The sequence below is a fragment of the Sparus aurata genome, chromosome 19 (assembly GCF_900880675.1).
Source record: "Sparus aurata chromosome 19, fSpaAur1.1, whole genome shotgun sequence".
Lineage (NCBI taxonomy): Eukaryota > Metazoa > Chordata > Actinopteri > Spariformes > Sparidae > Sparus > Sparus aurata.
The window spans coordinates 18,863,179-18,885,312 of record NC_044205.1 but is presented as its reverse complement, the minus strand read 5'-3'; the positions used below and the strand labels follow the sequence as shown (position 1 = coordinate 18,885,312).

General features: G+C 41.3%; 2 protein-coding genes across 10 annotated transcripts in view; both read left to right on the top strand.

Moving 5' to 3' along the window:
- nrbp2b (nuclear receptor binding protein 2b) overlaps nt 1-12,021 on the top strand; it is a 41,130-nt gene extending 29,109 nt beyond the window's left edge. Inside the window, exons 2-18 of one of the 2 annotated variants that reach the window (XM_030398440.1) lie at nt 1,661-1,783; nt 2,758-2,859; nt 2,956-3,045; nt 4,184-4,224; nt 4,318-4,412; nt 4,559-4,582; nt 4,690-4,776; nt 5,899-5,954; nt 6,033-6,128; nt 6,427-6,559; nt 6,849-6,951; nt 7,059-7,109; nt 7,199-7,334; nt 7,867-7,941; nt 8,539-8,602; nt 9,515-9,570; nt 9,679-12,021. In XM_030398440.1, the coding sequence (XP_030254300.1) occupies nt 1,661-1,783; nt 2,758-2,859; nt 2,956-3,045; nt 4,184-4,224; nt 4,318-4,412; nt 4,559-4,582; nt 4,690-4,776; nt 5,899-5,954; nt 6,033-6,128; nt 6,427-6,559; nt 6,849-6,951; nt 7,059-7,109; nt 7,199-7,334; nt 7,867-7,941; nt 8,539-8,602; nt 9,515-9,570; nt 9,679-9,765 (1,419 nt within the window). In that variant the 3' untranslated portion in view covers nt 9,766-12,021. The remainder of the gene's footprint in view (nt 1-1,660; nt 1,784-2,757; nt 2,860-2,955; nt 3,046-4,183; nt 4,225-4,317; nt 4,413-4,558; nt 4,583-4,689; nt 4,777-5,898; nt 5,955-6,032; nt 6,129-6,426; nt 6,560-6,848; nt 6,952-7,058; nt 7,110-7,198; nt 7,335-7,866; nt 7,942-8,538; nt 8,603-9,514; nt 9,571-9,678) is intronic. The other variant, XM_030398441.1, reaches the window with a different exon arrangement.
- A 927-nt stretch (nt 12,022-12,948) lies between these two features.
- On the top strand, nt 12,949-21,011 carry puf60b (poly-U binding splicing factor b). 8 transcript variants are annotated; one of them, XM_030398014.1, is made up of 12 exons: nt 12,954-13,062; nt 13,647-13,744; nt 13,977-14,072; nt 14,460-14,549; nt 15,072-15,122; nt 16,169-16,330; nt 16,444-16,536; nt 17,738-17,951; nt 18,033-18,265; nt 18,852-18,984; nt 19,991-20,238; nt 20,326-21,011. In XM_030398014.1, the coding sequence occupies exons 3-12, from the start codon at nt 13,995-13,997 to the stop codon at nt 20,623-20,625; spliced, it is 1,602 nt and encodes a 533-aa protein (XP_030253874.1). In that variant the 5' UTR covers nt 12,954-13,062; nt 13,647-13,744; nt 13,977-13,994; the 3' UTR covers nt 20,626-21,011. The 8 variants fall into 8 exon arrangements, with proteins under 8 accessions (XP_030253879.1, XP_030253877.1, XP_030253873.1 ...); XM_030398016.1 differs by lacking the exon at nt 12,954-13,062 and adding an exon at nt 13,097-13,115; XM_030398019.1 differs by lacking the exon at nt 13,647-13,744 and having other exon boundaries at nt 12,949-13,062; nt 18,033-18,223; nt 18,852-18,966.
- Nucleotides 21,012-22,134: the final 1,123 nt, after the last annotated feature.

Genomic DNA, 22,134 nt, shown 5'->3' with positions numbered 1-22,134 from the left:
TCCTTGAGTCGAAGATCTCCCGCTGCAGACCTCAGTGCAGTCGTGTGGAAGAACAATGACATATATCCTCTAAATCCAGCGCGTTTGGATCCGCTCCCCTCTGGAAATGACGCCAGTTCTCCAATAATTTCACAAGATGCCAGATTAGTTGGAATTGCTGCGTTTTTGCGTCATGGCTAACACTTATTAGCAGTTAGCTGCTAACCTGAATCCGGCCCTGTGACTCACTGCACCACCGATTCTGCTGCATAAAAGTGTAAGGAGGTTACGTCAGGTCAAGCTGAGGCAGCACTTTCCTGCGATGAGCAGTCTAGCTGGTTGCGTAAGCCCTGACGGAGCCCCGGAGCTGTCTGCGTCTGCCAGATTACAGACCGGGCCGCTGCTCGCCTCGCTCCTTCTTTTCTTTGGGGTTCTTGGATCTCTGCTGCCACCTCCTCCATCTTGTGTCCCATGTCTCGTATCTGTAAATCCCTCATCCGCAACCCCCCCCTCCCCACTTCTCCCACTAATCCATCTCTTCCCTCTTTACACAAGCTGCTGCTCATCCTGTCGCCTCTCTTTACTCTTTATCATCAAGCTATAGCTGGCTGGGAGCTTTAAGTATAACCTCAATGCCGGGAATTATCTCCCATCTATCCACACTGGCGCCTCCTCGCGCACTTAATGGATTGGAAAGTGACGGCATTTAAATAGAAATCAGTCTCGCGGACAGTAGATTTAACTTTTTATTAATGGAGCTGCCGTTGTCGGGTCCCTGTGAATGGATTATGTGGAGCTTTCAGCTGATATTATTTTCACAGCAGGGGCTACGTCTATCATTTCTTGCCGTGCTTCGGCGAGGGGTCGTTGACGCTCTGCTGCTCTGTTTTTACAGTACGCTCCACCTGCCTTACATTTACCTGTCGGGTGGCTTAGGACCTAGAAATATATCATTTTTATATTTACGTATCTTTTTATTTTATATTCTTTAACAATGGATCAAATGAGTACAGCGATTTAAAAGGAGACGGTCATGAACAGTTCCGCAGCCCCCTTCAGCTCGGCAGAGCGTTTTAGCACCTTTTAGCTAATTGTTTTGGTTCTACGTCCGCAAATGTACTGTTTTGTTCCCCTCTTGCTGCTCACATAGAGTCATTACCGAGCAAAAGTTATCGAGTAGCTGGTGAATGTTGTGGAGCGTTTAGCTGCTAAAACAGGATTTGAAAAAAAAAGTACCAAGAGGCCAGACTTTTACATTCCTCATGTCTGACCTTTACAACTTGGGATTGCACTTTGTATATAAGTTGTCACACATGAAAAGAGACATGAACATAAACAGCATATAGAAGAGAGGGCTGGAATGAGGTGGTTAAAGGGTGGCATTTGGCCGACGGGCCGCCAGGCAAATAGGTTTGCTCTAAAGAGACAGATATTTCCATCAAGAGTGAAAATGACCAGGCTGAAGTGAGAAGGAATATTCCACACAAACACGACTCCAAAAGAATGCTAAGGCTGCAACTATTGCCAATATGTCAGTGTTGTGATCACAGTGTGCTCCTGCTGCCCCAAAGTGTCCAAAACAATCATTCAATGCAGGTTTAGTGTCATCTTTGTTGTATAAACTTCTGATTTTGTAGTTGCTGTGCTAAGTCCTGTGTGTGTTTCTGTCTGCCCCCTGCAGGTGAGCCAAGGTAATGTCCCGGGCGTGGAGAGCGCCTCCCTGGCCATGGACACGGAGGAGGGCGTGGAGGTGGTGTGGAACGAGGTGCTCTTCTCTGACAAGAAGGTCTTCAAAGCACAGGAGGTAACGTGGCTTTTATGACCGACAACCAAGACAGGCTGGATTTTTATTATTTTAAATTTTTTTTTTTCTAACCAACTGTATTTTATTGCTTCTTTAAAGCTAAATGAGTGTGTTGAAATTTGCACTATAATACTCACAAAGGAGCATAGTCTCACAATGAGTAATATTTTCCAATATTTTACACATTGTTCATGTCTTAGTCTAAAGATAATGGTCAATTTCTCGATATATTTCATTTCACCACAACGTATGCAGTCCTTTGATGGAGGGTTTACCTACAGCTATTTATGTGATGGCTGTCATGCTCGCAGCCATAAGTATTTTAATCCTGCATTATGAGTTAATTATGGTTTTAAGGCAGTTCTAATGTCACAAAAAGCAATTATTTTCTATCCTGGTATGTTTCATTATCTCTTTTGCCATCTCTTGGCAACGTGAGAAAAGTTAAATTACGAGTCTTAAAATAAAATATTAAAATGTTTTTTTTTTCCTGAGGCATTTGTCTCGCTCCGAGAAACTCTTTGTTATATAATTTGAAGTATAGAACCACTTAATATTGTATTATTCTATCCGACAGCACCATCATTGGGACCCTGAGTTGGGTGTCTGTTATTGATGCTATCTGCTGTTTTTTTCCTTATTGAATACAATGTCAGAAAGTAGCCAAAAAAATGCTCATCACAAGGTCCCAGAATGTAAATTGGCATATAAAAGGTGCTTATTTTGTTTGGATTATAGTCCAAAACCCATAGATATTCAGATTGTCAATCCAGAAGCCCAAAATAGACAGAAAATATTAACACTAGACAAGTTTGGAATAGAGGATTTTGGGGGATGTTGCCTTAAAAAGCAGATTTATTTACCGATCAAGAAAAGCAATTAACTTTCACATTTAGATTTACTGGAGAAGGCCACCATTTGGTCCGTTATGTAAAGTGAAGACGTGAACCCCCTCTGCCTCATGTTTTTTTTAGGACAAGATCAAGGAGATGTTTGAGAACCTGATGCAGGTCGAACACCCCAACATCGTCAAGTTCCACAAGTACTGGCTGGACATGAAGGAGAGTCAGGCGCGGGTATGATCTCCTTTTCTTTAAATCTCTCTCCGTTATCTCCTTCTTACTACTTTCACACGCTTGTGAAATGAACAGATTTCCACGCGCTTCCCACAGGTTATATTCATCACAGAATACATGTCGTCGGGCAGCCTCAAGCAGTTCCTGAAGAAAACTAAGAAGAACCACAAGACCATGAATGTGAAGGTCAGTGTTGGTTATATACTGTATGTATAACTGGTGTGCTGCTAACTTTGTGTGCTGTCCTGTGGTGGTGGCACACGGTACTACAGATCCATATTTCCCACAGGATTATAGATTATGTAACAGGACAGCCTGGTGGCTCAGTCTGCTCAGACATATATCTCCCCTTCCATCTCTTTCTTGTCTCTTCAGTCTTCCGAAATCTGCTGCTTTCTGTTCAATCACACAAAAACTGGAGCTGGAGCTAATGATTATTGTTCGTTACTGATCCACGCGACGATTATTTTGATCGTCAAGGAATTGTGGAAAAATGCTCATTGCGATTTCAGCGACGTCTTCTTTCATCCAACCAACGATCCAAAATGCAGAGACTTTTCATTTGCTGCCATAAATGCATCAGCAAGTCTTACATTTAAGAAGCTGGAAGCAGCATGTGCATAGTACGATTCATGTAATGATGTGCGTCCTATTGAAGCGCTATGGAGGAATTTAAACTTCCTTTTCAAGCTGCAGTCATGTCGCTCCCCTGGTGTACCCTTGTTGTTTAGAAGTAGGTGTGTTTCTCCCTCCAGCCAGAAATGTGGGCTTTTCTTCTGTGCATGCGTCTCCACCTCAGCTTTGCGACTTGTCTGCTGTTGTGTTGCACCTCGGCCTCCTCGGCGAGTGAGAGACGTGCAGAGAAATGGAGAGGGGAAGGAATATTTCAACAAATTTCAGACGCCCTGGAGGGAAGAATTCCCCTCTCTTATGGGATGCTTTAAAGGAGAGGGGCTGTAAAATCTGCCACTGCCAGTTTTTCTGTCAATCACGCACAGCACAGCGTCAATCCCCGTCGAGAGGTGGACAGAAAAAGGGGGCAAAAAGATGAATGAATGAATGGATGAATGAATAGTTAAAAAAAATAATACTCTACTTAGACAAATTCTCCTTCAAGCATAAATTTGGATGTGTTGGGTTTTTTTTTATTATTGTTTTTAATTTATTGAAACATTTCTGGTACAGGAAAATCCTCAAACAAAATATCTTTATTTTTATTTTTATTATTATTATTATTATTATTATTATTATTATTATTATTATTATTATTATTATTGTGTGTGTCTGTAGAGGATTCATGTTGCTCCGTCACACTGTATTTCAGGCCTGGAAGAGATGGTGCACCCAGATTCTCTCTGCTCTCAGGTACTGACTGATTTCTTCCCCAGGCTTGTATCATCAGATATTTATCGTATGAAAGCCATCGCATTTACTGGATGTTTTATGGTGTGCCGGCAGTTACCTGCACTCCTGCGACCCGCCCATAATCCATGGCAACCTGACATGCGACACCATCTTCATTCAGCACAACGGCCTCATCAAGATCGGCTCAGGTCTGCTCCCAGCAGGGCTTTTTGTGTTACTACAGTCAGCACTGGCCACACACACATATTATGGATGTCTGGATTCACTAAATGCATCTCCGCAGTTTTATTAAACAGATCAAACATCTCAATTATGCTTAATTTTCTTTCCACAGTGTGGCATCGGCTATTTGTTAATGGTAAGATCACTTCGTCTTAGATATGTTTTAATTGGCGTCGTGTCCGGCAAATTGCATCAGTTTATTCCGGCTAACGCATCCATGTCACCTTTGTCATCTCTTAACAGTGTTTCCAGACGCCAGTGTCCACGGGAAAGGGAGGCAGCACCGCGACGAGCAGAGGAATCTTCACTTTTTTGCACCAGAATATGGGGGTAAGAGTCGTGGAGCGAGGTTTACGGTGTAGCTTTTTCTCCCGCTTAATTTGTATCCAATCTACCTACGTTCATTCTCAACTTTGACATTCAGTCATTACATACTTCAGCAAATGTGACTTTAAAGGGACAGGACGCCCCAAAATCAAAAGTACATGCAACTTTTAGGGACGTTTATCCAATTGTTCTGATGTGAGTTTTCGATGGCACTATTTCCCATCCGCAGAAAGAAGCCTGCATCTATTCATCTACTCTCTTCCCCGCTATAAATATATAAATCCCTCGCGGACACAAGCGTGAAAACTCTTGTCCATGATTAGATGCACACTTGTGACACGTTTAGTGGGTGGAAAATAGAAACTGTTCGTAACAGGGCCAGCGGATTATCTTGAGAAATCACGGTCATGATTTCTGCGACCCCCCTGTCATGGACAGACAAATTGGCAGATTTTGCAGCTCCTTTCCTTCAAAACTTTCAGTAAGAAGCAGGAATTCTTCTGTCCGTCTCTCACTCAGTGAGGAGGACGAGGCGCTACAGAACAGCAGACTACACGCTGTGCAGTGGCAGAAAACGGGTCATAATAACTAAAAGGGAGGAAAATTTGTCATAAATCATGAGACATACGGTAGAATTGTGACCTCGAGAAGGAAGCCTGGAGAGGACAGTGTAAAAACGTGAGGAAAACTGGGAGGGTCTGCGAGCATGGGCAGACATCTCTACAGCTGATATCGCCAAAACTTAAAAAACTAAATCTAGATGGATCACAGGAAGAATATGGTGGACTGTCCCTTTAAACAAAGTTTGTACACAACAGACAGCGCGTTAGCCCCTGTTGCTCCAAGTTTCCCTTTTCCCATAACATCAGCACTAACAGGGTCTTTAAATAGCCCTAAAAATAAGCATTTTGGAGCAAATGTTTTGAGTTGAATCTTCCACCAGAGAGCTGCGGGAAGTCTGTGACCTAACGACTGAAATTGTCAGAGATAATAAATTTATTACAAGTTATAATTTCACAGCTGTAAAAAGACAGCTAAGTCTAAACTAAAACAGTTAACTAAGACTAGACAATTACATTTTCATTTTGGGGTCTTTTATGTCTGCTCCTCCTTTTCTCTTTCCAGCTGGCGAAGATGATTACGCCATAGATATTTTCTCCTTTGGCATCTGTGCTCTAGAGGTGAGAGAAACCGCTCTAGAATCCTCTCTCTGACCGTGACTGTTTATGATTGTGTTAACAGATGATTTGTACCCCTAGATGGCAGTACTGGAGATCCAGGCCAACGGAGATACCGCCGTGTCCAAGGAGGCCATCGTCAATGCGGGTCAATCTCTGGAAGACCCTCTCATGAGAGTGAGTGTCAAAAATACTTTATGTCCTAAATACACAGCGGTGCGAACACAGAAACAAGGAGACAAAGACGAACTGTTTCATCACTGCTCCGTTAACACTGGCCTACACACATCACCTTGCTTCGATGGATTCATTTCATGCCACATACAGAGATTTTGTGCAGTTTTTGGAGTAAATATGTATGTAAAACATGCCAGTGATCAAATCCAGAACACACAGAGAGATGCTAGCTCAACTGGGTCACGCTGTTCAGTTGCGTGGTTACATGTTGGACTCAGTGTCTCGTTGCTTCCCGCAGGAGTTCACACAGTCTTGTTTGCGTCACGAAGCCAAGCTCCGTCCTACGGCTCACGACCTTCTGTTCCACCGAGTCCTGTTCGAGGTCCACTCCCTCAAACTGCTCGCCGCCCACTGCCTCATCAACAACCAGTGTGAGTATCTCACCTCCACACGCCGAGCTCGACGGCACCAAAGGTCTCCTCCCTGTGATGATATTCACTTGTTACCACACACAGCAGATCATTTTTATCACTCATTTATCGTGGGATTTATACGAAATATCTGCCAGTATAAGCATGCAGTCGGGGAATTTATGATCCGAAAGGGCAAGTAGGTTGTCATTCCAAATATATATTTAAACAATAACAACAGCAACAACTAACAGAATTTTTACTGTATCAGTTCAGTTCACTAATGTCCAGACTTGTCTTGTGTCAGCAGACTTGCTTCCAGAAAACTGTGTGGAGGAGAAAACCAAGTCCTTTGACCCCAACGCTGTCATGGCAGAGATCAAACACGAAGACAGACAGGGAGTTCAGCTCAAGTAAAAAAATCACACTCGCGCCTCACATCTCTGCTGAAGAATACACTCTGACATGTCGGGCCCAGCGCTCACTTCGCTCTTCCGTGTTGTTTCCTCGTGTCTTGTAGATATTCCCACGTGTCCCCTTTGGAGCTCGACAAGTTTCTGGAGGATGTCAAGTGAGTGGTGCTACAGTTTGTGACTCGTTTTGCATCGGCGACCAATCTGCGCCTGCAGCATTAAGCTCCACATCTTTTCCTCCCTTCAGGAACGGTATTTACCCCCTGATGAATTTCGCCTCGTCCAGGCCTCACCCCGTCCCCCGAGCCCTGTCGTTGTCTCAGGAGCAGGTGGAGACAGTCAAGACGCCGACTCCTGAACCCCAGGAGACGGAAACTAGAAAGGTTAGACTTTCAGACGTCAGATGCACAATCTGGCTGCATGTCTGTGTGATCTCAGGATATATGTTGTGGTTGTTATCTGGTTAGGCAGAAGAATTTACAGGGTTCATACAAAGTCCTGAAAGTTTGCCTCACATTGCAATGTTAAAGAAAGTCAGAAAACATTCCTGGATCCGTCCCTTTATGCGGATCCCCACCAAAACATAATGGGTGCTACTCTGGACTGTGACCCATGCTGCTTTCGTGTTTTGTGGAAATCCATTCAGTTGTGTTTGTGTAATCCTGCTAAAAAGAACAACAACAAACACCCAGGGTGACACGGGGGAGGACATAATCTCCTTTGCAGGGATAATTAAGATGTTAGGAAAGGTTTGTTGCTGATGTAAAATATGTAACGGGACCTGTGTGTGTTTGTGTCCATGTCTGTTAACCATTTATCATCACCCAAAACATATTAAAAGATATTTTTTGCTGTCTCCACATTTTGCTGTGCTTACAACCCTCACGAGTGTCTTTTTCTCTGCTGGCGTTATAGGTTGTTCAGATGCACTGTAATTTGGAGTCCAATGAAGAAGGGACCAAAACTCATGTGAGTCACATAGTATTACAGGTACTTGGCCCATTTTAGTATAAGCTCTTTTGTGGGGCTCCTAAATAATCAAGAATATTGTTCTTTTTTGCCAGAAACGTACAACATTTATTTTAAAAAGAGACATATTATGCTCATTTCAGGTTAATAGAAATTTCTGGGTTACTACCAGAACAGGTTTATATACTTTAATGCTCAACAAGTTTACAGTTTTCTCATACTGTCCAGTGCTGCAGCTCCTGTCTCTTTAAGCGCCCCCCCCCCCCCCCCCCCCAGCAACACGAACAACAACAGAGCAGCTGTGCTAAAGCAATTCTTATGTGCAAAACTAGCCGCTGGGCATAGATTAGGTAAATGTGTGACATGTTGACTTAGTGTGATGTCACAAAGTCACAGAATTAAAGGCGGGACTACTGATGAGGCGTTTCAGGAGCAGTGTTTCTCGTGGGAGAGAGGAGCTTCTGTTGGTACTTTTGACCTTTTTAACTGTCAAGATCTTTTTATACGCATGATAACTGATACAACACACTAAAGGGAAAGCATAATAGGTCTCCTTTAAATTGTGGTTAAACATGAAATCCAGCTTGATTTAAATTTGACTTTTTGATCCCTCCCCAGCTTTCTTTGTTTCTGAAGATGGATGACAAACTTCATAGGCAGCTTAGCTGTGACATCCTTCCAAGTAAGTAATGATAAGGCCAGCATTGTTCTGTATTTTTGTCTATGAGGTCCATGAAAACCCCAAAACCACCAAAGTGTCTGTCTCTCATTACCTTCTGTCTTGCCTAGCTTCTCTGTGTCTCTCACACCCACTGGTTCCTATTAAAGACGTAAACAGATAAAACATGTGGGCACTAATTTTTAGCAAACATTGCTCAAACAGGAAAAAATAGAGCTCTTGTTGGGGACTATTTTCTGTGGCGAATTTGGTGTGCTGCACGAATTGAAACAAAATTTGAAAATAAAATACAGTGCCATGTTTGTCAATTAAAAAACATGACCTTAGTGTGTTTTTAATAGTTGCAGATAAAAAATGAAGCTCTATGGCACAGAGAAATACACCACAGTAAATCAGGATTTAATGCAAAGTCAATAAGTGTTAGTTGGATTAATTTGCTGCAGATTTTTTGTCTGTTTGTGGGATTCGGAATTTAAGGGGCATTAAGTGGTTTTGGAAGAGAAATTGAGACTCAGAATTTTGATATGACAATATTAATGAGGTAATAATACAAACAAAGAAATCTTCATTTTTTCTTTAACTGACTAAATAAGCTGTTCTCAGAGAAAAATAAGGTCCCCAGAACACTGTTTGAAGCTAGAAAGGTGGCAGTGTCCGCCACATATATACAAACTAAAACAATATGAAATTGTGTTGTCCTTTAAGGTCAGTTTGTTTATTCAGTTTATTCAGTCGTGAAAACAAGAGAGATTGTTTATTCAGTTTGTTAGGTAAAAAGATCACTCAATGAAGATCTTTCTCTTCTGATAAAAATTGAGTTCCCAAAACTACATAGTGCTCCTTTTTAAAAAGCATACTGTTGGTCCATTTTTATCAGATTTTTTGTAACTTGAATATTTCATCTCAAACTTTCAGCGGACACCTCCAAAGACCTTGCCAGTGAACTTGTTCACTACGCCTTCATAAATGAGGTAGATATAAAAGCTTCTTTATTTGAAGAACAATGTAAAATCTTTGAACTCATTAGGTAGTATGGGGACTTCATATCTAGTCTTAAAAATGTCCCTTGTGCTGCGCAGGAGGACAGTGAGAAGGTAGCAGGATTCCTGGAGGACGCCATCAGCCGACACCGGGTCCGAGCGCTCGCGTCCGGGAGCACACAGTGAGGAGGGGGTCACGACACCGGCTGGCCCAATCAGAGGGGCCCGGGCGTTGACCACAACGCGGATCGAGAAAGGGAGAGAGGGCAGCGAAAGGATTACACAGCCAGGAACTGAGAGAGAGAGAGAGCCGTCCCAGCTGGGGGATTAAAAGGGGACAAGTACAGAAGGAAGCTGGGCCTTGAGAGAAGAGAGAAGAAAGAACCGCCACAACTGAGAGAGGAACCTAAGGCACCTCTGCTCGGAGGGCCGGAGGCATCATGGCTGTGTTCAGCAGTCCCACAAAGCAGTGGAAGATTGACAAACTCCCTGCCTAAAAGGGCTATCACGCCTTAAGATATCTTGACAGCCTGGGTTTTCTATAAATGCCACTATTCAGAACGGATACGTTTTACTTGCAGCTAAGGACGATTCATTGCTCATAAGCCTTGTTTGCACTCCACTGTCCACTTGATTGGTGATTATTTACTTTTAATTGTAAACAAAGTCATTTCCTGAAACCTCCCTCCCTCACAAGTCAGAACCTTCGTTATAAGGGAATTCATTTTTTCCGTCCAATGCGCACTGTTGAAACTCATTCATGCAGCTGACTTATTTATTTCTGTTTAACTGTGAACAATAGAAGCTCTGCACAGGCTTGGTCTCAAGTTGACTCCCCTTGCTGCACTCTAAAGTCTACTTTCTCCCAGAACCTAACAACGCCACGCCTAATGTAATGTAATGTAGTGATGAGCAATGAGATGATGCCTCTCTTTCAGCCTGTAGTGCTCTTAAAAAGGGTTTTTCCCTGTGAAAGTGTTCTGAAAGCCAAAGACTTGCAAAGTGCCTGATATGGCAATGTACTTTGGACAAAATTTCCTAATGAGACGGCATCAGAGCCAACATAAAGCAATTTGGAATTTTAACTTATTTGGGGGCTGACTTTTTATGGTTTTAAAAGCAGACGCATTGATTCGGGTTAGTACTATGAGTTCAGCCGGTGTGAATGTGCAGATGAAACCTGACAGTCAGTAATGGCAGCTCCATTATGAGCTTTTGTTATTTTATTGGACTTGCGCTTCAGGCAATAATGTTTCTGGTGCAGTCAATATTAGTTTAGAAAGAGCTGCAGCATTCGTACAAAAGTTGGACTACATCATGTGAAGCTTGTGGAGTAAAATCATAGTGATACAGTATACTAAATGGGAAGAATGGTGTTGGTGACTTAAGACTTGTTAATAAAAAATTGCCATATTGTTGTTAATATTATTGCTATATTTACTTTTCGGGTACTTCCCAAACCATCTGAGCATATTTTGTGATTTGTTTTTGCTTTTTAAAGGTGTCTCGAGGTGTTTTAAAGGAAAAATCCACCCAAAAATCTTCGAGAATGTACATGTTGGCCCATTGTATGGAGGTTTTCAGTGGCTGCACGTGTCATGATACAAGCTTCCATCATGATACAAGAAAACAATATTTTTGTTCACTTCCCCAGTATCACATCCACCGTAGTTTTATTTCAGACAATATCAGCGTGAACTTTGGAATTGATTGCACTGCAGCCCACACAAACACAAAAATAGAACACATGCCTTCATCGCTGCCAGATTTTCTTGTCAAGAGCCCAATCTTGGCACCATAAAAGACTATCATTTGGATGGATTTTTCCTTACAACAATAGAGAATTGTCTGATCGGTCTTCAGCAGTATACTCTCATTTGTCAGACTCAGTTAGCTCGGCTTCATTTGTTTCCCAGGTTCTGTAAGGTCGAGGTTCATAACAGTTACACTGCTGTACAGTCATTGCTTTACAGTACTTACTTACTCTGTGTCAAGCCTTCTTATCAGCACCTCTCTGCAGACAGGTGTCCCAGAATCACCTACTCGAGGCTGCGGTGTACATATTTGTTTGTGGCTGTTGGAGGGGTTTACTTTCAGACAATATTTCAATGCAAAGCAGTGCCACTCTTGCTCTCATCTGATCTAATACAGTACGCTGCATGTCTTAATAGCCTGCAACCATTCAGAACTCTGCATTTCTGCCTTTGTCAGTCACAGTTCAGTTCCGGAGGGAACCTGACCAAGAAAAATGAATGTTTAGACTGTGCGAACATGAAAACAGAAAACATCCATATCAGTCTTATTTTATGTCAGACGACTTTTGTTCCTGTGAATCTGTTGAATGAAACTTGCCTTTGGATGTGTTCTACTTAAAACCTTTGTTAAATATTGTAGCTACTGCAATTAAATACATGACAATAAATAAACAATGTGTGACATGTTGGTTGTGTCTGAAATTATTAGGATATGTTTATTATGGAATTCTTGCACTGTCGAAGACATATCCCAAATTAATATAGAAATTAAACTTAATAAATAAATGTGTTTTTATTGTTTGTTTATTCCACTGAATATCAATTATTAAAAAGGCTACAGTATATAAATGTATTTATTTGTTAGATAAATCTGTTAGTGATATCATTTTTAAACAGCTACAAATACCGTTTCTTTTCTCTCTATGAAGACTCAAGTGATGGTAAGACTGCAGTATCTTTGGGGAAAGAGTGACTTGACTTGGGACTTGCTCGAGACTTGGACCAAATGACTTGGGACTTGTTTGAAGCTGGGCTAAAAGACTTACGTCAAATGTCTGCAAGAGAGTGTTACAATATTGATTTGATAGGCATCTCCTGTTTGTTATCAATACAAATTATATATGATATTGAAAAGCAACTTCTCTCAAGTCTGTCCTTTAGTTCATACTACAGTTAGTTGATGTAGATTTGTTAAACAAATTCAGCAAAAGGAACAGTATATTAAGTTGGTGAATATGCTAAATTAATTTAGATGTAGGCTAGTTGTTATGTTATGTTAAAAGAACATCCACAAAAAAAAAATAATAATAATAAAAATTAACTCAATTGGGTAAGATAGGGAAATGTAGTTTTGGACCTGAAGCCACAATTTGAAGACACAAACACACAATGTAGGCTACACAGCGTCCACAATGTGTTACCAAGCACAATTTAAATACAGTATTTGATTAAAAGATTAATTGCAGTTAATCTGCAGTAAACAGTTAAAAAAAATTAACAGTAAAATCCTAATCATTTTCAGCTCTGTGAGTTGGGTCATTATGACATTTTTAACAGCTTTAATCGTGAAAGATTAAAAAATGAGAAGTTATGTCCTCCTTTCTCCTTATCATCGCGATGCTTCAAATGTCGCGATACCTTTCATTGAAAACGCGAAAGTCTCGCGAGCTTTGTGGTGCGGTAGGGCCTCTCCAAGAAGGTGTGCTTCATGGCGGTTACGGAGACTGCGGTAAATAAATTCCTTGATTAAAAGACACGTCCACGTTGTTTTCAGCTGCACTGGTAGTTGCTTAAGTAATATGCAATGTTTGGTAGAATTTAGTTGTTGTAAATATCCTGTAAATAGACGATGTCGCATTGGGGGAAATACAGTTTGCTTCGCGCGCCATAGTAATGACTGCCTAACATTAGCTAGCTAACGTAGGCTAGCTCCTTGCTAGCAACAAAGGCCCCGTTGTAAAGCTAAATAGAAACCAGGCCTCTCTTATCGCGTAGTGCTGTTTTGTAATAATTGTGCTATTATGGCCATTGTGAGGTAATGCAGATGGGTTTAGTTCATGTCCATGTCTACTTTACTTCAATACGTCGTCGGCTAAGGTCTGGCCTTTGCAAGTTATTGGTAATTTATCTATCGATAGCTAACGTAACATCAACGTTATGCTACCGTCATTAGCATTCATATGCATCACGCTAACGTTAGCTGAGCCAAGGAAAGGCGGGCTGGCCATTTGTTCATTGCAATGTAAAGTAATGCTAGCTGCCTGTTTCTCTTACTGTTAACGCTAGTCTGAAGGCATTTTTTATTTCCCCTAGAATTTGTTGAATTGTTAAAGCTTCCCCATCAGTTCTTCTTCCCCTTGGGGGCTTTCCTGCCTCAGTCTGGTGGACCCAGCGAAAAGCGGGTTGCGTAGGTAAGGAGTTCGTCCGGTCCCACCTGGGTTAAATCCGGGTGTAAATCCTGTATATGATAGCATATGTAATGATAACCTGTGGTGATTGAGGTGATGTAACTTATGATTGCATTACAGGACATTTATTTGTGGGAAAATGTAGTTATGGGTGTACATACAAGCCGGTGTTTATGCTCCAGACCTTTTTTTTTATTTTTATTTTTTTAAACAAATTGCTGTTTCTGAATTGCAGGGAGGTGAAGCTCTGACGATGGAGAATGGACAGGGCACAGGCTCCAAGCTTGGCCTTCCGCCTCTCACCCCAGAGCAGCAGGAGGCACTTCAGAGGGTAAGTCCCCCCTTACATACAGCATCAGCTTTAGTGGACCCTCGATGATAATGTAATTACTGGTCTAACCATACACAATTAAAATAAACAAGTGCATTTACATATGTATATCTGGGTTAACCTGATCTCATAAGAAAGGCTTTAGTACCTACATGGTTCTTAAGAAACTGTGCACAACGAAGAACAGTCGAAAGCAATGTGCCTCCCAGAAGTTAAAATAATTTGACCTACAGAGTTACTTTCAAAAGATGGACCTCCAATGTCCTCCTTAATCTCATTCCTCAAAGTCACCTGGCTTCTTGAGTGCATGTAATGTAATATCTGTCTAAAGGTAAGAGTGTTACTTGTACAAGAATGTCAAAGTTAATCACTTTTCTTTTTTCACAGGCAAAGAAGTATGCCATGGAACAAAGCATTAAGAGTGTGTTGGTGAAGCAGACCATCGCCCATCAACAACAACAGCTCACCAACCTGCAGGTGAGATGTGTAAAATTTTGTGGTACTCAGCCGTACAAACAGTTTGTAATGCGCGTGTCGCCTGTGTGTGTTGATTCTAGACAAAGTATTTTAGCTTTTTCAGACATTAGTAACTCTGACATCTCTTGAGTCAGATGTCGGTTTTGGTTTAGCTCTCTTGGAAGTCTTACTTCCTTCTCCACCACGCTGTGAAAAAGACCACATGTGTAGACCATGTGCCCTTGCTTTTGCCTCTGCTCTTTTTCAGATGGAGAAGATCGTCATGAAGGCATTGGTTATCATGTTAAATGCTTTGCATCTTTTAAAGGGGACTTGTTTATGTTTTATTGCTGTGTGGATATTTGTAATGTAGATAGGGGAGGCAACTCCCCAAACTGTATGTTGTTTAGTGGGAGTGTCTGAATATGGTGTTAGCCTTACCGCTTTTGTCTATCTAGCAAAGCAATGAGAATTTTTAAAAAGCAAAGCTAAGGGATATCTAACCTACTTTTCAGCACTTTTTTCATCTTTACTGTCTTTCAGATGGCAGCAGTGACAATGGGCTTTGGAGATCCTCTCTCACCTTTACAATCGGTCAATAGATTATTAAATTTTTTTTCTGTGCGCATTCCCAATGGAAAAGGACTGTTACCCTTCTTTAACTGGTTGCTTTGGCAACAACCCCTGCCTTTTATCTAACCCAAGAATGCATATTTTGTGAGAAAACATGGCTTTCTACTGCTAGTTTACCTTCGACGGTGTCCGTTAAAAATCTCCTGTGAGATGAATGACTGTCAGTAGTTCAGACAAGTGTTTTCTTGAGTCACAAAGGGATAATTTCATTAACATTTTTAATAAGAAGTTATGGGCTTTAAAGGGTTTATAAATGTGAGTCATGTCTCTTTGAAAAATATGCATTTGTACAGTTGAAACAGAAACTTCTTGGCATGGGACAAAAGAGGGATAGCAATCCCTTTTAATGGACCAAAATGAGAGAACTGCTGGAACAGGGATCTTTTTGGCCATCTCAAAGTCAAGTTTTCTGTCAGTTAACAAGTCATGAATTAGGCACATGTTATATTTTGTTGGCAGTAGATTGAAATCAGCAGAAGCAGACTTACGTAAAGGCATCAGTAAAACACAGCAACTTTTGGTGGTTAAACCATCCCTCCCCTTAGACTTGAGAAGAAAGTTTGAAATGCTTTCATCAAGACTTTGTATGGATTTCGTTTGAACTCCACGATTACTTTTGTTACCTTACTTGCATCCCGGACTACAGGTCAGTTACTGAAGCCAAATATTTGTGAGGGCTTTGCATGTCAATCACTTCAGTGTGTTTTCCTCCATATGTCTGTTCAGTAGTAACAGAATAGAGGCCATTTTGTAATTTCAATTGCGGACATCGATCTTTTAGAATTGTTAAACATGTTAGCATTTTTTCCCAAAGTTCTTTCCATTGATTTCACTAGCCCATTATTATTTACATGTCCAGACCCCCTAACTTGGAATTGGCCTCCAACTATTTTTGGGGAGAGCAAGCACAGTATAAAATACATATTTATTATTATTAGTGTGTGTGTTTGTCTCCCTTTTATTTTACTTTCTAATGCTTACCATGTGTTATTTTCCTCGGTTGGCAGGTGGCAGCACAGCGGCAACGCGCTCTAGCCATCATGTGTCGGGTGTATGTTGGCTCCATATACTATGAGCTTGGTGAAGACACCATCAGACAGGCCTTTGCCCCTTTCGGCCCAATCAAGAGCATTGACATGTCCTGGGACTCTGTTACAATGAAACACAAGGTCTGTGTCATTTGACAAGTGGTATAAATTCTCCTTTTTTTTCTTGATTTAAATCCCTTTTAGATTCCTGTGGCTTCAGTGTATTATTTCTTCAATTTTAACTGACTTTGCAGGGGTTTGCCTTTGTGGAATATGATGTGCCAGAGGCTGCTCAGCTGGCACTGGAGCAGATGAACTCAGTCATGTTGGGGGGGCGAAACATTAAGGTAAGTTGTCTGGAGATGGGTATCCCTCCAGGTCTTAGGAACACATGGATGAATGGGAAACAACTTATCTCCTTTTCCTGAATATTTTTGGTTTAGTTTGATTACAAAGGGATTTGGATTCCTTCTTTTCATTTGGGATACTGAGCCTGTTTCTGGTTTCATCATATGGCTTGTGAAATTTCTCATATGTGACTAATTTTTTTCTTTCTTTACTTGTCTGTGTCTGTTAATTTCCAGGTGCGTGTGTTATATGTGTGTTGGGTGTATGATGGGAGTTCTGTCTGTGTTGTGTGTTATGCTTCCATGATTTCATCAAAGCTATTTTAGTGACCAGTTCCAGTAGGATGCCCAATGGCGCGTGGCGTCGCTCTTTGTCCATCATGTGCTGATGATGGGCTGCGCCTGGTTGGTGTTGCTTGGCCGCCCCATCTGTAGTACAGATCCCAGTCCGATTTTGACTCGTCTTACATAGGGAGCTCATTTTTTATAGTTTTTTTATTTTTCAAAAGAAAGGAAGTTATCAGAGTGCGTATTCGTAGCATTAGGAATTTAATGCGTTTCCCTTTCGGTGTCGCCACCAGCTCAGCCAGTCACACTGAGCATGAATCTGGTGTCTTTGAATTAAGCTGCAGATATTAGTTTGACATGAGGAATATTATATTATTGTTATATTTTCAAGTAATTTAATGAGAAATTGCAGCTGAGTTCTATTTTACTCATCAAGAGTCTTTGAATTGGCACAATTATCAGATCCTTGTAAGTGACAGATTCCTAAAATATCCTATTTGACTTTTTTTTTATTTTATCATTTTTAAAATTGGCAACATCTAAATTTGAAAAATTCACAAGACTAAAAGTATATCCACAGTTTAGTGTTAAAGTCATGTCTTGAAACAAGAGTTTTCAGTATCTGGAGGCTAATAGGAGGACATAAATTTACACAGGCCAAATATATATTTAGCTTTTAAATATTTCAGAGCCACTTTAAATCTTTTAAAGAGTATATTAATGGACATGCAGTAAATAATAAACAGGGAATAATTGACAGGATAGCATTGTGTCATGAAAGTAGGACAGTGGCTTTGACTGAACTCGGTGGCTGCCGAAAGTCAGCAGTGCAGGGATTTTTGCGGAAGTGCGTTCTCGGTTGGTTCTATAAACCCCTTACTCAGTAGCCCTGCTGGTATGATCTGTGCTATAGGTTGGGCGGCCAAGTAACATCGGTCAGGCGCAACCCATCATTGACCAGCTGGCAGAGGAGGCCCGCGCCTTTAACCGCATCTATGTGGCGTCCGTCCACCCCGACCTGTCAGACGATGACATCAAGAGTGTGTTTGAGGCCTTTGGAAGGATCAAGTCTTGCACGTTAGCCAGAGACCCCACCACAGGGCGACACAGAGGCTTTGGCTTCATTGGTGAGCTCGAGGGCCCTCATTCGCTCGTGCTCTATGTGTTACCGTCGCTCTGCTATTAATGGCTACTTTATTCACTTACAGAGTATGAAAAGCCTCAGTCAGCCCTGGATGCTGTGTCTTCTATGAACCTCTTTGACCTGGGGGGTCAGTACCTACGGGTGGGCAAAGCAGTGACTCCCCCCATGCCCCTACTGACCCCCACGACCCCTGGTGGTCTGCCGCCTGCTGCAGCTGTGGCTGCAGCGGCAGCCACTGCTAAGATAACGGCCCAGGCAAGTATGAATCCCTTCCAAAGGGATTTAATGGCCTTCCAGGTAAATATAACCCAGATCTAGCTAGAATTGACACCAAAAGCACAGATAATATGGGCATAGAATTTTTATTGAGGTGACTGGCAGAAGGCTGGTTTTGTAGGGATCACATAACAGTAGTTGCCCTGACACAGTGTCAATTTTTCAACCCTGAAATATATTCTGGGCTTAATCTTTTTTTTGATGAGTTTAATGTGTTTAAAACACAAACCAATTAAGGATGTAAGATTTTTGTATAGTATACACAGCGTTATTAATTCACTGATGGGGTGTGTAAGCTAAGAGTATTTTCTCTTAGTACAAACACATTGCAGCTATTTTTCAGTGTCCACAATCACAATGATATACCAGACAGTTGTGTTGCTGGTAGGATGTGTCATTAACATCACTGCGGTATATTTATGACTCATTGAGTATAGTCAATGATTTTGTTGTAAGATCTATACTGAACTGATGTTGTTAGCCTTGATTTGAAGAGAGGCGAGGTTGAGTTCACTCTGTGCCATGCTGTGTGATCGTTGACTGTGCTGCCTTGTGCTGTGCTCTGTGTGTTTCCCTTACCTAATGTCTTCGGCCCCCCTCTCTTAAGGAGGCTGTAGCCGGCGCATCAGTCCTGGGGGCGTTAGCCGCGCCCCAGCTTCTCAGTCAGCAAATGAGTATACCTCAGGCTGTTATGGCTGCCCAGGCACCAGGGGTCATCACAGGTGTGTACCAAGACATGAGTGAGTGGGCATATTTTTTTAAAAGCAGAAGTTCAATTAATTTTAAGTGTGCGTTATAGTGCAGTTTAAACATGCAGCTTTACAGACATTCTGTAATAATTGTTTTGCAATAATTAATACGTTGACATCATTTACATTGAATGTTTTGGTAAATTGCTAAGTAACTGGTTTCACACAAAGACACGTTTTCCTCTAACTTTATCCTATCTCGCTATTGCTGTCCTAATACTGAAATATCTTACTTTGATAAAATATCTTGACAAATATTGATATTCGATTCCATTAAGAAAAATGTAGACTTTGGGGGCATGACATTGTAGACTTTTATTAAAACAAAAGTAACATAACATGCAACTTTTCTTGGCTTGTTGCAGAGAACAGCAGAAAGCTATTAAATGTTAGTGTTAGTCTAGAGAAACTAGATTTAAGGGATTTTGCCTAGGCTTTTATTTGGACCACTGTAAAGATTTACATCAACCTAATGTTGCCCAACTGCAATGCAAATCTAGGACTGGTGGTAAACATAACTTCCTTTGTGGCAGCCTCAAGCTATGCAAGTTCAGTCCATTAAACATGAGTAAAGGGTTGATCTGTGAAGAATGCGTTAAACTGTTGCAATCTCTGATGTCAATTAGTGAGTTATGTTGTATAAATTACTTAAGGGGGATCACATGTGCATAGATGACAAATGCAGTGTCTTGCCAATTGGTAAGGCCACCCAGGCGACTCAATCACAGTTTTGGCTGTAAGGAGCAAATCATTATAGGAGAAGAACTCTTACACTCTACGTTTGTTTAAGCCCACTTCAGTGTTGGAAATAATTTAAATTAGTAGCAAGTTGCAAGCAGTAGACAAACATTGGATTACCAACAGGATCAATATTTAATTTAACTCCACTGATGATGCTTGCATTTGATTACCTGCTCAAATTTTCTTATTCTCTTAATTGATTTTCTGTTAATTTTGTCTGATGTCCCTGATGGCCTGTCTGCCTCTCCCTGAAAAGGTGTGACTCCAGTGCGTCCTCCCATACCAGTGCTTCCCCAGGTGGGTCTTGTGAACCCTGTCCTCGCGTCACCGCCAGTTCTGTCTAATCAAGCCGGTGGCTCTAACCAACAAGAGCGGAAAGAAGAGAAAGAGGAGATGCTGCAGGATGGTACAGGGCAAGAAATGTTGAGTGACCAGGAGCATATGAGCATCTCAGGCAGCAGTGCCAGACACATGGTGATGCAGAAGCTGCTCAGAAAATCAGAGGTGAGCTTTGGGGGAAAAAAGTGGGGGTATAAGATCAATGATGAAGGCTTTTATTTGCACATTAAATTCTTGTGTGTTCCTCTCCAGTCCACTGTGATGGTACTCCGAAATATGGTGGGACCAGAGGACATAGACGACGACCTGGAAGGAGAAGTGACAGAAGAGTGCGGCAAGTTTGGCTCCGTCAACAGAGTCATCATATACCAGGAAAAGCAAGGAGAAGAGGAGGATGCCGATATTATTGTCAAAATTTTTGTAGAGTTTTCCATGGCCTCAGAGATGAACAAAGCGATCCAGGCCCTCAATGACCGCTGGTTCGGAGGTCGCAAAGTTGTCGCAGAGGTGTATGACCAAGACCGTTTCAACAGCAGTGACCTCTCTGCATAAAGTGTCTGAAATGGTTCACCAGCACCCATCCCCCTACCTGCTGTTGCCCAAATCATTTCAGCCACAGTCACCGAAAGCTTGAGATGCGGGCCTCTGAAACTTGTAATTATCTTTTTATTTTCCTTTTTTAAAAAAAAAAATGCTGTTGATATTAATGTTAACCGCCCCATTGGGGCAATCCATTAAAGATATTTACGCGTCAGAATTTGCTTTGTGATCTGTGAAGACTCCTTTTTTGGTGCAAGTTTCAATTCTTTTTTAATGGAACCTTGTGAAACAGTTTGGTTTTCTTGCTTTAGCTACGTTTCTTTCATGAAATTTCCGGGACATGTAAACACTTTTTTTCTTTCTTTCTACAATTAAAGGTTATTGTTTGTCCAGAAAAAGTGTGATGCTTTTTTCTTAGGACTGGTTCTTAATTTGATGATTTGTAAACAGTTAGGTGTTACAGTTGTGAAACATAGTATGATAGTATAGCATGTAACCTTTTCAGTCCCAGCATAGGTTTTTTTTTTTTTAACTCTTAACTAGTTTTGTAAATGTCACAATAGGATTGTATTTTATGGCAAGTGCATCACTGATTATTTTACACTGCACTTGGTTAAATGATGTTCACCTTTACCAAATATGATTGTTTGACATATATCGAATATCACCTTGGTGAGAAACATGGTTGCTAACACCTCATTAAACAGTAATGTGCCACTAAATTATTAGAACTTGGATGGCATAGATGCATTGTATTCACTTTTCTGTTGGTGGACTTTGGACCTGGATGACATGGTGTTAGCGCTCTGACTCTTCGTGGCACATGACACGAAAAGTCCTGTTGTTTTGGATGATGCCACCGTTGACTTGAAAGGGTAATTCCATCAGCTTTACTTGTTGAAGTGTGTTTACAGGTCTTGGGGAGCACTTCCGCATATCTGAAAAAATAGTACAAAGCCTTTAGTGGCTTCAGGGGATAAATAACCTCAGTGATGTCGCTCAGTGGCTATGCTGCACTATGGGTAATGTAGGTACCAATTTTTGAAAAGCAGTCCATTTGTCTAGCATTGCACTGCTGTAACACTGTTGACTCATGATGGACAGTTCAAAAGCAAATAATCAAAAGAATACAACAGAACCAGAAATATTGCCTACTGTATCCCACACAGTCTTTCCTTGGTGCCTACATTTCCCACAATGCAACTTAGCCAATCAGTTACATGCCAGAGGCAAATTATCACATTTCTTGCAGCTTCCTCAGGAGACACAAAAGGCTTTATACTACTTTTTCACAGATGAAGACCTGTAAACACACACTAAAGGATAAGTTCATCCAAAACATTTTATTAAGTAAAAATATAAGCAGTTTAATTTCCCTTCAGACAATTTCCAAAAGTTTGCACTACTGATTAACTCATAACTCCATTAAAGTTCGCCCAAAAATTCAGTCACTATCTGCTCACCCCCATGGCGATTGCAAGTCGCCATGGGGTGAATAGATAATGACTGAATTTTCATTTT

Bases quoted from the DNA above. Each gene is read 5' to 3' on its own strand.
- puf60b (XM_030398012.1), top strand. From the start codon at position 13,042: ATGGCGGTTACGGAGACTGCG. The intron at 14,073-14,459 runs GTAAGTCCCCCC...CTTTTTTCACAG, and splicing joins AGCAGGAGGCACTTCAGAGG to GCAAAGAAGTATGCCATGGA. The intron at 18,266-18,851 runs GTAAATATAACC...CCCTCTCTTAAG, and splicing joins GGGATTTAATGGCCTTCCAG to GAGGCTGTAGCCGGCGCATC.